General features: G+C 40.6%; 1 protein-coding gene and 1 pseudogene across 1 annotated transcript in view; one reads left to right on the top strand and one right to left on the bottom strand.

Annotated features, from left to right (window-relative positions):
* The first annotated feature begins 1,492 nt into the window (after positions 1-1,492).
* Positions 1,493-2,305, top strand: LOC127193629 (glyceraldehyde-3-phosphate dehydrogenase-like; annotated as a pseudogene).
* A 4,027-nt stretch (positions 2,306-6,332) lies between these two features.
* Positions 6,333-14,415, bottom strand: part of LOC127193630 (ankyrin repeat domain-containing protein 7-like) — a 56,843-nt gene continuing 48,760 nt past the window's right edge. Inside the window, exons 6-7 of the mRNA XM_051150867.1 lie at positions 10,982-11,108; positions 6,333-6,626 (exon numbers count right to left, since the gene is read on the bottom strand). Coding sequence (XP_051006824.1) covers positions 6,333-6,626; positions 10,982-11,108 — 421 coding nt within the window. The remainder of the gene's footprint in view (positions 6,627-10,981; positions 11,109-14,415) is intronic.

The following is a 14,415-nucleotide window of genomic DNA, read 5'->3' on the forward strand; positions in this document are numbered from 1 at the left end:
TTCACTAGTCCCTCATCAGCCTAGCAGACTTTTTGGGTTTTTTTGAAAGTTACAGGAGGTGGAATAATAACCCAGCAGCACAAGCTGACTCTCCATCTTGGAAATAAATCATTCTTTTTAAATGTTTTTTTTTAATTTGTTCACTTTACATCCCAATTGTAGCCCCCTCCCTCATCACCTCCTGGTTCCACCCTCCCTCCCTCCCCTAGTCCTCAAAAAGGGGAGCCCTCCTCCCCTATCATCTGACCTCAGCCTATCAAATCTCATCTGGACTGCCTGCATCCCCTTCTTTTATGGCCTGGCAAGACCACCCTACCAGGGAAAAGTGATCAGTGTTTAGGGACCAGAGTCACTGTCAGAGGTAGTCCCCACTCCCCATATTATGGGACCCACAAGGAGACAGGCTGCCTATCTACTACAACTAAGCAGAGGGACTAGGTCCTCACCATGCATGGTCCTTGGTTGGTGCATCAGTCTCGGCAGCACCCTTCCCCTTTTCCACCCAGATTTTTTGGCTCCATTGGTCTCCTTGTAGAGTTCCTGATCCCTCCAAGTTCTTCTATTTTGTAGCTCTCCCATAAGATTCCCTGCGCTCCACTCTGAAGTTTAGCTGACTGTCTCGGCATCTGCTTGGTGGAGTCTTTCAGAAGTTCTATGGTGGGCTCCTGTCCTGTTCCTTCTCTTCAACTGCTTCCAGTGTCTATTCTATTCGCCTTTCTGAATGAAAATTAAGCATGCTCCCTATGGTCTTTCTTGTTGTTTAGGATTTTTTTTTTTTTTTAGGTTTTAGTATTGTAGTGTGGTTAAAAATAATACATACCATGTGAGCTAAACCTTATTTATATAACTTTGAATTGGTTACTTTTTCGTGTAGCCTTTTACAAAGACAGCTAAAATTTATGTGAATAGGTGTCTTCTTTCTCATTTTGTGGTAACTTAATTTCCTTTTTTACAGATTATTTACTATTGGATTTGTATTCTCTTTTGTATCAGTGATGTACTTATTTTTTCACAATATTGACTACAGAAATTATTCTAATTCCACTAGCAAACTAGAGTAGAATGTCCTTTACCCCTGGATTTTAGGTTCAGCTATATTTTTATATTTTTATTATATATTTTTTAAATTTATTCATATTACATCTAAATTGTTATTCCATTCTTTGTATCCTCCCATTCCTCTCTCTCTCTCTCTCTCTCTGTCTCTGTCTCTCTCTCTCTCTCTCTCTCTCCCACTTTCACCCTACTCCCCTCCCCTATGACTGTGACTGAGATAAATGTATGGGCTCTCTGCTCCTTCATTCCACAGACAGCAGCATCTTCTTGTGCAGTGCCAACCCTGAACCTGAGACATGATGATGAAGGTTGGAGTAAATGGATTTGGGCATATTGGTCACCTGGGCTGACTTCAACATCAGCAATAACCCTTTCATTAACCTTCACTATTCATATGATTCTACTCACAGTGAGCTCCCTAGCATGGTAGGGTTAAATGGAAAACTTGGAACGAGATCTCCCCAACATCAAGTGGGGTGATGCTCATGCCAAGCATGTTGTGGAGTCCACCAGTATTTTCACACTGCAAATGAGTTCATGCCCACTTGAAGGGTGAAGCCAAAAGTGCCATCATGTGTACTATCTCTGCTGATGCCCCCATGTTTGTGATAGATGTGGACCAGGAGAAATATGACAGCTGGTTCAAGATTGTCAGCAATGCCTTCTGTACCACCAACTGCTTAGTCCTCCTTGCCAAGGTCATCCATGACAATTTTGCCATCATAAAAGGACTCAAAACCATGATCTTTGCCATCACTTCCACCCAGAAGGCTGTGGATGGCCTCTCTGGGAAGCTGTGCTGGGATGGCTGAGGGGCCACGCAGAACATTGTCTCTGCACCCACTGGCACTGGCAAGGCTGTGGGTTATAGTAGAGCTGAATGGGAAATTCACTGGCATGACCTTCCATGTTCCTACCACCAATGTGTCTGTCATGGATTTGACATGCTGCCTGGAGAAATCTGCCATGAGCAATGACATCAAGAAGGTGGCAAGGCAAAGGGCTATCTAAAGGTCATCCTGGGCTACACTGAGGGCAGGTTGTCTCTCGAGACTTTAATGGTGATGCACACTCTTCCACCTTTGATGCTGGGGCTGGCATTGCTCTCAATGAGAGCTTTGCCAAACTTATTTCCTGGCATGACAATTGTGGCTACAGCAACAGAGTGGTGGACCTAATGACCTACATGGCCTCCAAGGAGTATGAATCCATGAACCATCTACCCCACAAGAACACAAGAGAAACATAGAGGTCCTCAGCTACTAAGGAGTTCCTGTCCCATTCAGCCCCCAACGCTGAGTATCTCCCCTCACAGTTCCATCCCAGACTCCCAGAATAACAGGAGGGGCTTAGGGAACTCTACTTTCTTAAATTCCATCAATAAATTTGCTGCACTTGCTACTAGACAAGCAAGCAGACAGACAGATGGTGGATAGATAATAGATAGATGCTAGGTAGATAGATGATAGATAGATAGATAGATAAATAGATAGATCAATAAATAGATTAATGGACAGTTGATTCTTTAAGGATATGGCTCCTGGTAGGTGGACCACAGTTCACTGCATGGTCCCCAGAAGTACGTGAACATCACAAATTGGAATCCATGTGTTATTATTTTTATAAGAGGAGAAAGTGAATTTGGGGAGGATAAAGATATTGGGTTATATTTGAGAGGAGTTAAGGAAAAGAGGATGTGTATGATCAGAATATATTTCATAAGTTCTCAAAAATGATTTATAATCTTACTGATAGGTATATGACATGGCTGATTTCTTTTCTTTTTCATTACTATGTTCTAAAACTGGATGTGCTGCATAGATGTCCTATGATCATCTGTATCTGAGGGGTCAGAGCTAATCTAGAGTTTTCCCTTCATTACTTCCTTGACTTGTTCTGTAATTGGGAAGATCTCATGGTTTTTCCTCCCCTAATGTCACAAGATTACAAACATGTATAGGATATGACAATTTAATATAAGATTGTAGTTTTATGATTGACTGCAATTTCTGAAATGTCAGTATCCCAAGAATGACAGTAAATACTGAAAGCAGAATATGACATTTAAAGCAAAACAAAATAAAGCAAAACAAACATTTGGCTAATGCTAATAGAATTATTTCCCAGAGTTCAAGTCTTTTGTTTTCACTCTATAGGCTTCCTTATAAGTACTTCTTTAATATGAGGTTGTTTGCATTTTCCAGTTAATATAAAGGTCAGAAATAAATTTAGCTGTGGCCAAATATATGTATGTATGTATGTGTGTGTATATATATATATATATATATATGTGTGTGTGTGTGTGTGTGTGTGTGTGTGTGTGTGTGATATATGTGTGTGTGTCTGTATATATATACTGTGTATTAAAATATAAAATTATTTCTTTAGGTTTTATCAGACAATCTTGGTAGTGGTTTCCCTCTTTCCTACTTCTTCTGGCCATCCTTTCTCTCTCCCCATTTTTCTCATTTCCCCCTACATATCTTCTCTCAAGCCTCCCCTCATGGTCCCTTTATAATTTCCTGGTTTCTCCAGTCACTCTGAGTTATACCCTCACATCTGAAGGTTTGGAGCTGGGAGCTACAGATGGGAGCAAACAAGAGGTCTTTCTGGGTCTGGGTAACTCACTCAATATGATCTTTTCAAGTTCCATCTATTTCTCAGAAAATTTCACGATTTCATTTTTCTTCACATGTGAAGAGTATCCCATTGTGTATGTATAGCACTTCTTCATTATCCATTCATTGGTTGAAGGACACTTAGGTTGTTTCACTTTCTTAACTAAGGTAAACAGAGCGGCAATGACTATTTGCTAAGCAAGTATCTGAGGAGGAGGATGTGTAGTCCCTGGGTTTATTCCAGGGTGTGATATAGCTGGGTCATATGGTGGGTTTCTATATAGTTTTGAGAATTCTCCATATTGATTGCCAGGGTGGCCACACTAGTTGGCATTCCCACCAACAGTGAATAAGGACTGCCCTGTTCCTGAATCCTTGCCAGCATTTGTGCTCAGTTGTTTTGCTGCTCTTAGCCATTTCTTATCATCTTTCCATCCAGTCTTTCGTGATGCTTTCTGAGCCTTGAGAGGAAATGTGTGATGTAGATATTCCATTTAGAGGTGAGCACTTCAGAAGTTCTTAGTCTATACACTCTGATCAGTTGTGGGTCTCTATATTAATTGTCATCTACTGAAAAAAAAAGAAGCTTCTTTGATGAGGGTTGAGATATATGCTGATCTGGGGATATAAAGACACATACTTAATAGACAGTTTGATATTCATTTAGCAGAATCATAGCATTAGGTACTAGGTTATCTTCTAGGCTCATAGACCAGCAATGAGTTTTGGCAAAGTTAATGGTGCGAAACATAAATTCCATGGTATGAAGTGGATCTTAAATCTAATCAGAAAACAGTTGCTTAATTCATTAACATTTGTGATACTATTGCACCAGGCTAGACATTATTGTAGCTTGCAGGATTCACATCAGGAGAAGACTTTTCTCCCCTGGTAGCACGCACAGACGCTTCCAGTGATGGCCACGCAGGATTCACATCAGGAGGAGACTTTTCTCCCCTGGTGGCATGCACAGAGGCTTCCAGTGATGGCCACATAGGATTCACATCAGGAGAAGACTTTTCTCCCCTGGTAGCACGCACAGACGCTTCCAGTGATGGCCACCTTGTCTTAGCCATTTCCCATGACTTACATTATTGGATTTTGTTTTGTTAGGTTTTTGGGGGTGGTTTCAGAACAGGGTTTCTCTGTGTAGCCTTGGCTGTCCTGGACTCTCTTTGTAGACCAGGCTGGCCTCCAACTCACAGTGATCCACCTGCCTCTGCCTCCTGAGTGCTGGGATTAAAGGCATGCACCACCACTGCACAGCATTGTTTTTTTTTTTCTTCAAAGCAATAGGTTCTTAACATCAAGATCTGGAGAATAACTAAAAGCAATGACAATAATCTATAATGTTTGCAAGCAGTCTGTGGGATCCCACCAATCAGCGACACACAGCAGGGTAGTCTATACCTGCAAATAGGTTTTTTACTTGCTAGTCTACTGTACTGGAAAAGAAATCCCCCATTTTATTCTTTTTTATTATATGTGTGGGTAGTTTATGAAAGTTCCATAGTAGTAGGTTTTCCTTATCCTTTTCAGCCCTCATTTTCAACAGGTTCAGAAGTACCTTCCCAGAGAAGACAAATATGTTCTCCTACTTATGCAGAGACAGTACCTCTGGCTTTTATGGTCTCCGCTGAGAAGTCAGGTGGGCTCCTGATAGATCTGCCATTAAATGTTACTTGGCCCTTTTCCCTTGCAGATTTTAATATTTTTTCTTTGTTCTGTATATTTTGTGCTTTGATTATTATGTGATGGGAAGTTTTTCTTTTCTGGACTATTCTATTTGGTGTTCTGTAGGCCTCTTGTATGTTTATAGGCATCTCTTTCTTTAGATTGGGGAAGTTTTCTTCTCTGATTTTGTTGAGAATATTTTCTGGGCCTTGGAATCCGGCATCTTCTCTTTCCTCAATGCCTATTATCCTCAGGTTTCATCTTTTCATGATGTCCTTGATTTCTTGGATGTTTTGTGTCAGGAATTTCCCAGATTTAGTGTTTTCTTTAATGGTTGCTTCAAGATCTACTATTGTATCTTCTAAATCTGAGATTCGTGCCTCCATTGGTCTGTGGTTCCCAGTAGTGTTTGGGACGCAGACCGCTTGCAGAGTCCTGGTTAGCATCGCAGGGCCCAAACCATGTGTGCACTCAGTCCAGTTAGCGTCTAGGGACCAAACCAAAGCGTTGAGTCCAGTTCGCATCTCTAGACCCAAACAGGTCTCAGGGCCCAACACACATGCTTAGTCCAGTTAGCACTGAGTCCAGCCAGGTCTCAGGCCCAAACCTTGCATTGAGTTCAGCTAGGGTCTCCGGACCCAAACCGTGCACTGAGATCAATTAGGGTCTCAGGGCCCAAACCATGTGCCAGGCTGTTCTTGGGGCCCAAATCTTACATCGAGTCCCCTCTCCCGCAGCAATTCCCACTGGTCACAATGCCAATCACCTCTGCCAGTGGGTTACCTGTTGGCCATTTCCAGCTGCCATGCTGTGGCGATGGTCTGCTCTCCAGAGGGTCCACACTTCTCCCATGTTCAGGGGTACACAGGTTTTCTGTATGTTGATCCTTTTGAACTGTGGAGTACTCCCACTGTGGTGAGATGGGGAGCTTGGTGTTCCTGGTTAAGAATCCCATACAATTCCCTGACTTGTTTACTGGACCTTCTAAACACGGTCCACACCGCTCACTGCCATCTTGGAGTCCTCATCTCCTGTGTTTCTAGGAGTCCATGCTCTGACTTGCCTGTCAAGTTCATCTTTCAGGGCTTCTCCTCTTCTCACTTTGTCTTCATATATCTGCTTATATGCTTCCAGTTGTATTTTAGTAGAGTTCCTGTGAGATTCTAGTTGCAGCATCTCAGCTTCCATTTCATTCATTCTGTTCTCCATATTCACTCTCATTGACGTGAGATAATCCTGTCTTAGCTTCTCTTTCTCTTTATCAAGGGCAGCTTGTTTCTAAGGGACATTAAAAAGACCCATTTTATTTTTTTCCTTTTTTTATTTTTTATTAATTTACTCATATTACATCCCATCCCTTGTATCCTCCCATTCCTCCCTCCCATTTTCCCCCTACTCCCCTCCCCTATGTCTGTGACTGAGGGGGACCTCCTCCCCCTGTATATGTTCATAGGGTATCAAGTCTCTTCTTGGTACCCTGCTATTCTTTCTCTGAGTGCCACCAGGTCTCCCCATCCAGGGGACGTGGAAAAAGACCCATTTTGAAAGGGGAGGTCCACAGAGAGTTGGAAGGGAGCAGGAGGAATGTTGAATGTGAACAACATACATTCTATTCGTGTTTGAAATTACCAAGAATAAATTAAATAAATGACTTCAAATAACAAAAAGTCCATGTTTAATTTACAAACATCACTGTTTATATTTTAAATCAAAGAAAAACTCAGTTGAAAAATCACTATACCACAAATCATTATTGTAACATTTTCTTTATTTTTGAATCCATGATCCAAAGAACATTTTACATGTATGAGAAGGGAGTTAATTAAAATCATTTACCATTAACATCAAGTTTATTTAAGCAGAATTAGTTTAATGAACCCTTTGCTGCTATAGACTGAACCCAGGGACTCCTGGATGATAAGGAGATACTCCAGCACAGAGCTACAACCTCAACCCTAAATTAATCTTTTTTTTCCAGATCAAATTGGCATTTTTTTTTTAATTTATCCAGATTACATCTAAATTGTTATCCCTTTACTTGTATCCTCCTGTTCCTCTCTCCCTCCCTCTTTTACCCTATTCCCCTACCCTAGGTCTGTGACAGAAGGGGGCCTCCTCCCCCCCATATGGTCACAGCCTATCAAGTCTCATCTAAAGTAATCTTATAATAACTAAAAATTTAATACTTTAATATAATATTATATTAATGTTGGAGTTTACAAACAACTGAAGTACATTATACCACAGTGTTTTCTCTTCCACAATTTTCAAGTAACCTTAAACATCAATTCCCTAATAAAAGCCAGAATTCTGACATATGAACTTATTTAGTCAAATCTAATATGGTTGACAACAGAAATAGATGGCTTCTCATTTCAGAAATCTACAGAAGAGCTGCCATGAGACACATACAATGACACATGATTTAGACTGAAAGTAAAATTTGAGGTGGAAGAAATTAAAGTACACTATAGATGAATACAGTCATCTGTAAAATTAGATTCAAGGCTTTTGTTCTATTAATTGTCCTCTATGTTGCTCTTCAATGACTTCCTAATACTTTTCTAGCTCAGAACGATTTGCTGTGTGGTTGTCCGTGTGGGGTTTGAGGATGTGTACTTACTCTGCATGCTTTTTGTTGCTTTCCTCTAGCATTTCACATTTTTCCTAGGCTAATATAATCTCTAGTAATTTCTCCTGCAGAAAATCATCTTCCTTTTCCAGCTGTTGAAGTTTGTACTAAATTCTGAGAATGTGTTTCCCAGCAAGTGACACACATGCTTTTCCAGCTTCACTTGTCACAGTTTCTACATGAGACTTAGGGATGTCACATCTACTTCCTTTGACCAGCGCTGAAAATGGCTCCCAAAATTGTTGTCAAAATAAGACCATACCTAATAAATCATGTGCTCAAACACCTTAAAACGTTTATGAAATGCAAATATCTTATGATAATATGAAGGAAGAAAGGCAACCTTCAGTAAACAAGCTATCAACCTGAGTGAGGTAGCCCAGACCCATTAAAGACACACATGGCATGTACTCACTTATAAGTGGATATTAACCCATAATGCAGGATAACCACACCATAATATTTAGACATAAAGAAGCTAAATGGGGACCCTAGGGAGGATGCTTAATTCTCATTCAGAAGGGCAAATAGAACAGACACCAGAAGTGGCTGAAGAGAAGGAACAGGACAGGAGCCAACCATAGAGATCCTGTTAAAGATTCCATCCAGGGGTGGATCAAAACAGATGTTGAGACTCGCAGCCAAACTTCAGAGGGGAGTGCAGGGAGTCTTATTGAAATGTTGTTGGGTAGGGGGGCCTGGAGAGGACAGGAGCTCCACAAGGAAGCCAGTGGAGCCAACAGATCTGGTCAGAGGAGGGGGCGTGCTGCAGAGGCTGATGCACCAATGAAGGTCCATGCATGGAGAGGACCTAGACCTTCTGCTCAGATCTAGTAGAGAGGCAGCCCAGTCTCCTTGTGGGCCCCACAATATGGGTGGCTGAGGCTAATTATGACATGGACTCACTTGTTCATCACTTCCCCCTGGAGGGGCGGCTTTGCCAGGCCAAAGAGAAAGAGGATACAGGCAGTCCAGATAAGGCTTGATAGGCTGAGGTCAGATGTTAGCAGGAGGACTCCCCTTTTGAGGACTGGAGGTGGGGAGGGTGGATGAGTGAGGAAGGGTGGGACCAGGAGGCGATGAGGGAGGGGGCTGCAATTGGGATATAAAGCGAACACATTATAAACAATTAAATCGTGTTTTAAAAAGAAAAAAAGCAGTGACGGATAAAATTTCCAACAGTAGATGTGGTGGATTAGCCATTGTCTCTGTATGAACTAGTGAACTAGAAGAGCCAGGATTGATAAAAGAAACAGAGCTGAGGTCGGGAAAGCCTGTGTATGATATTCTTTACAAAGAAGCATCCAGATGTGGCTAATTATCAGCACCAAATAACAGCAGGTTAATGGCCCTGTGCCCTATTAGAGGTTTCTAAGTGAGGGTGATGTCCCCTCTTGGGAATGGGTGACACACAAGGACAGGAAACTGACCAGGCTATGGAAATGCAACCAGGGGCTGAAGTTTCCTTGGATGGAAACAGGACCACTGGCTGTGGAGATTGAGGGAGAGGATGACAAAGGAGCCTGAGTCTGAACTCCTCGGTGTGCACTCTGGACTGAGCAACGTGTGGAGGTGATGCCCATCCCATTGCCCAAGAAAGTGACACAAGAATGTGAAGGGCTGGAAGAGCCCAATCAGTGGGAAAAGTAAACACCAGCAAATATATCTTCCACACTGTCTCAGAGTTTTAGAAAGTTCTAGATGTAGCAATGAAGGTTCCCAAAACGACAGAGGGAAAGCTGTAACCCGCAGGATGAGGATTTCATATTTACAGCCAAAACCACAGTCCTTGCATAAACATTTCAGTCAACAGGAAAGGCACAGTGCTTTAATATGTTTTAAATTGTGGCTATGACTGGCTCTCCCCAACATGATTCTATGCCTGTAAAAGACATATGAAGAAGGAGGAGCCACAGCACTCTGAATAGGACGATACAACATGAATGTTATAATATCTTGTTGCATTTTCTTAATTTCAATTATTTTTAGAGATTTGTACTGTATTTTATTTTAAGGATATGTCTCCTATATCTCTGTATAAACTTCGTGTGTATTTTAGTATTTCCCTTATCACTAGTTCATATGCCTTCCCTAACACCCACACTTCACTCCTGGTTTTTCTATTCCCTCCTTCATTTCATTAATGAATTACAGTTACCTTAAAACCTAAAAAAAACCTTATAAACTGTTTTCCCAGTCCAGAAAACTCTCTGAGCCTTATCAGGTGCACAAGCGTAGTTCACATGTGTCTTTTGTCCAACTTAACACCAGAATGGCAGTCCAATTGTGTCTGTTACAACAGTCATTTCTTCCCCATAAATCATAAGAGGTAACATACTTTTTAGAGATATAATTTAACTGAGAGGCTCATGTGAAATAAGCAACAAGGCGGAGAAAGCGAGAAAAATAAACCTAGAAGATATATTCCTCTGAAGAGGTGAAGAAAGCACAATAATTTTTTTTATTTTGAGAAATGTGGATATATGTTCTCTTTTCCTGGGTTCCTAATGTTTACTTCTCCATGCTTATTTCTATGGAGAAGTCATCTCATCTCCTCCTAGACTGAAAATTTTCTCCATAACAAACAAACTACTTTTGAAGTTTTGAAATTCCATCTACTATTTGAACAATTAATTATCTTTTATGGATTGCCTGATTTTTTTTCCTGAATTTTAGGACTGCACACAATGGCCTCCTTATATAAGTTGAAAATTATTCCAAGAACCTTGTCTTGAACTATGTGATTCAGCCTGAACCATATTTTTATTGATAGAAGAAAGTAAGTAAATAAAACTCAATATAGGCTCTGTGACATGGTTGGGCAAGCATATACCACCTTAGTTTAGAAGAGCATAGAAGTTCTGAGACACAAACAGGGCACATCTTCAACACAAAATTACATATTTTATATGACTTCGTTAACCAAATTTTACAAACTCTTCTTCATGTTGATTTTATACTAAATTAGCTCATTTCCAGGCCCAAATTAATTTAAATTTACCTTGCATCTTATTGAAAATATTGCATCCATTTCACAGTGATTTGTACTTGAAGAGCTCCCACTGGTGCACTCTCCATTTTCATGTGCATCTGTGTCTTTCTTCAACATTCTACACAGGTTCTTATATCTAGAAATTATGTACAAAATAATAAGGTATTATCATCATTGTGAGAGTTTGTGTGTATGTGTGCATGTATGCCTCTGTGTGTACACATCTGTGTTGTTTTTTTTTTTTGAAGAAGTTGGCCTTTAGTTCACGCCCCTGCAGACTGTACCTTAAAAGTGTTTGAACTATAGACATATAAAAAGATATCAGGCTAGCACCTGAATTTTTTTTCAAGGCAGGGTTTCTCTGTATAACATTAGATGTCCTGGGCTCTGTTTGCAGACCAGATTGGCCTTGAACTACCAGAAAGTCATTCTGCCTCCCAGAGTGCCAGGATTATAGGCATACACTACCAGGCTGGCACTTAGTAACTGAAGTTTTAAATTATAAAACTTAATGCATTTTAAATAAAAAATAGGCTTGTCATGTAAATGAAACAAATTTTATGTTTATAAACCTTTCTTGTTAGAATGGTTTTATTATTTTAAAACATAATGAAATTGCAATCTTAATTTTAAAATAAAAAGTTTGAAATGTGTATCATAGATAAATTAATATTGGAGTCATGAATAGAATTTTTTTTTTCGAGACAGGGTTTCTCTGTGTAGCCTTGGCCATCCTGGACTCACTTTGTAGACCAGGCTGGCCTCGACCTCACAGCGATCTGCCTGCCTCTGCCTCCCGAGTGCTGGGATTAAAGGCACGCGCCACCATACCCAGCATTTAATGTGTAGTCCAGGCTGGCCTCGAACTTGTGATCCTCCTGCCTCTGCCTCCTTCAGCAAATCCTACCGGTGTGCGCCACCACAACCAGCTAGAATTCTTATAAATATCATTTTCATACGTCAAGATAAAACACTTATTACTTACGATTTACTATTCAGTATTATTTATTTGACTATTTTTGTACACACCTGTGTGCAGATGTGTGCACAAGAAAGCAGGTACCCTCATAGGTCAGAAGTGCTCAGTCTCCAGAAGCTGGCAGTTACAGGCAGTTACAAGCCACTTGAAGGTGGGTGCTGGGGAATTTGGGTACTGTTATTGTGTTGGTTAGTTATGGTTTTGGTTTTTTTTTTTTTTTTTTTTTTTTTTGTCAACTTGAGGGAACCTCAACTGAGAAAATGTTTCCATCACACTGTTCTATGCACATATCTTTGAGAATATTCTCCTGGTTAATGATTGATGTGGGAGACCAGACCACTATAGGTAGTGTCATCCCTCTGTGGTCAGGTGGTGCTAGGTTGGGTAAGAAAGCAAGATGGTGTCTTGAAGCTCTCAATAGAATGAATAATACAACAAAAGAAGATCACGGGGATCCACATAGGAAATGAGAAAGTCAAAGTATCGCTATTCGCAGATGATATGATAGTGCACCTAAGTGACCCCCAAAATTCCACCAGAGAACTCCTACAGCTGAAAAACACCTTCAGCAAAGTGACCAGATGCAAGAGTAATTCAAAAAACTCAGTAGCCCTCCTATATAAAATGACAAACAGGTTGAGAAAAAATTTAGGGAAACTACACCCTTCACAATAGCCACAAATAATATAAAGTATCTTGGTGCAACTCTAACCAGGCAAGTGAAAGACTCATATGAAAAAAAAAAAATCAAGTCTCTCAAGATCGAAATTGAAGAGGATATCAGAAGATGGAAAGATGTCCATGCTCATGGATCAGGAGAATAAACATGGTAAAAACTACCATCTTGCCAAATGCAATCTCCAGATTTAATTCAATTCCCTTTAAAAATATCAACACAGTTCTTTACAGACCTTGAAAGATAATTCTCAACTTCATATGGGAAAACAAAATACGCAGAATAGCTAAAACAATCCTGTACAATAAAACATCTTCCAGAGGATTGACCATCCCTGATCTCAAGCTATACTACAGAGAAATAGTAATACAAACAGTATGGTACTGGCATAGAAATAGGCTGATTGATCAATGGAATCTAACTGAAGACCCAGAAACAAACCCGCACACCTATGAACACTTGATTTTGGACAAAGAAGCCAAATCCATACAATGGAAATGAAAACAGCATCTTCAACAAATGGTGCTGTTCTAACTGGATGTCCACATGTAGAAAAATGCAAATAGATCCATATTTTTCACGCTTCACAAAACTAACGTCCAAGTGTATTAAAGACTTCAACATAAAACCATGCACACTACATCTGTTAGATGAAAAAGTGGGGAAGAGCCTTGAACTCATTGGCACAGGAGACAGCTTCCTGAACAGAACACCATCAGCCCAGGCAATAATCAATGGGACATCATGAAACTGAAAAGCTTCTGTAAGGCAAAGGACACAGTCAGCAGAAAAAAATGACAGCCTACAGGCTGTTAGAAGATCTTTACCAACCCTACATCTGGCAAAGGGCTAGTCTCCAAAATGCATAAAGAACTCAAGAAATTAAGGACCACCAAACCGAAAGCCAGACATTTGGCACGGGAGAGAGCCCCTGTCAGAGGTCAAGGACAGGAATGGGCAGAGGTTGGAGGGAGGGTTTGGATGGGAGGATAGAAGGGAGGAGATCGCAGTCAGGATGGAGTGTGAATAAGTTATAATAAATAAAATACACATTTAAAAGACAAATGTCAAAATGAAACAGACCTAGATAAGAGACTTCTAACTCATCAGTCTATACTTACATGAATTCAAACTGCAGAACAAGCAGCTAACTTATGTTGCCAATCTCACTGCATGGGAATAGCTCTGAGACTGGCTGAGACATGAATGTCTATGCATAGACAATGCTTCTTGTTGGTTACAGAATCCCTGTGATTTATTTTTTAGATGCCATTCCCTGCATGGTATAAATGAAGATTGACAGATGTCTTTCTTCATCTCATACAAAGAGCAGAGAAGCAGCCTTAATTGCTCTGTGCATCCTGCACACCTCGTACTTTTATAACGTTAGGGCTGTAGAATGCTTGTCAGAACAAAAGAACCGGACACTGACACTGGCTCAGACCGGACAGATTTATTCCTCTCTTCGTGCTGGACGCTGACATCCTACATCCTTCATGTTCCGTTCCCAGGTGCTTCAGTTGCTGTTACCCATCAAAACAGGACAGCTTCGTAGAAAGCTTCTAATCCCAATTGGTCCAGCATTTCAGACTGTCCCGCACAGGACTCCTGTTAAGCCAGGAATTTCTCAATATTTAAAAACTGGACCACAAATGCTATTCCTGGTTTGTTTAACCATTTTCCACAATTTTATATGAGTCCCTTCAAAGGTATTATTTGCCCCAAATCATCCTGAAGAAACATTGAGAGAATGATGCCACTGCTACAGATTCATGTTTATGTGGTGCA

The sequence above is a fragment of the Acomys russatus genome, chromosome 9 (assembly GCF_903995435.1).
Source record: "Acomys russatus chromosome 9, mAcoRus1.1, whole genome shotgun sequence".
Taxonomy (NCBI): domain Eukaryota; kingdom Metazoa; phylum Chordata; class Mammalia; order Rodentia; family Muridae; genus Acomys; species Acomys russatus.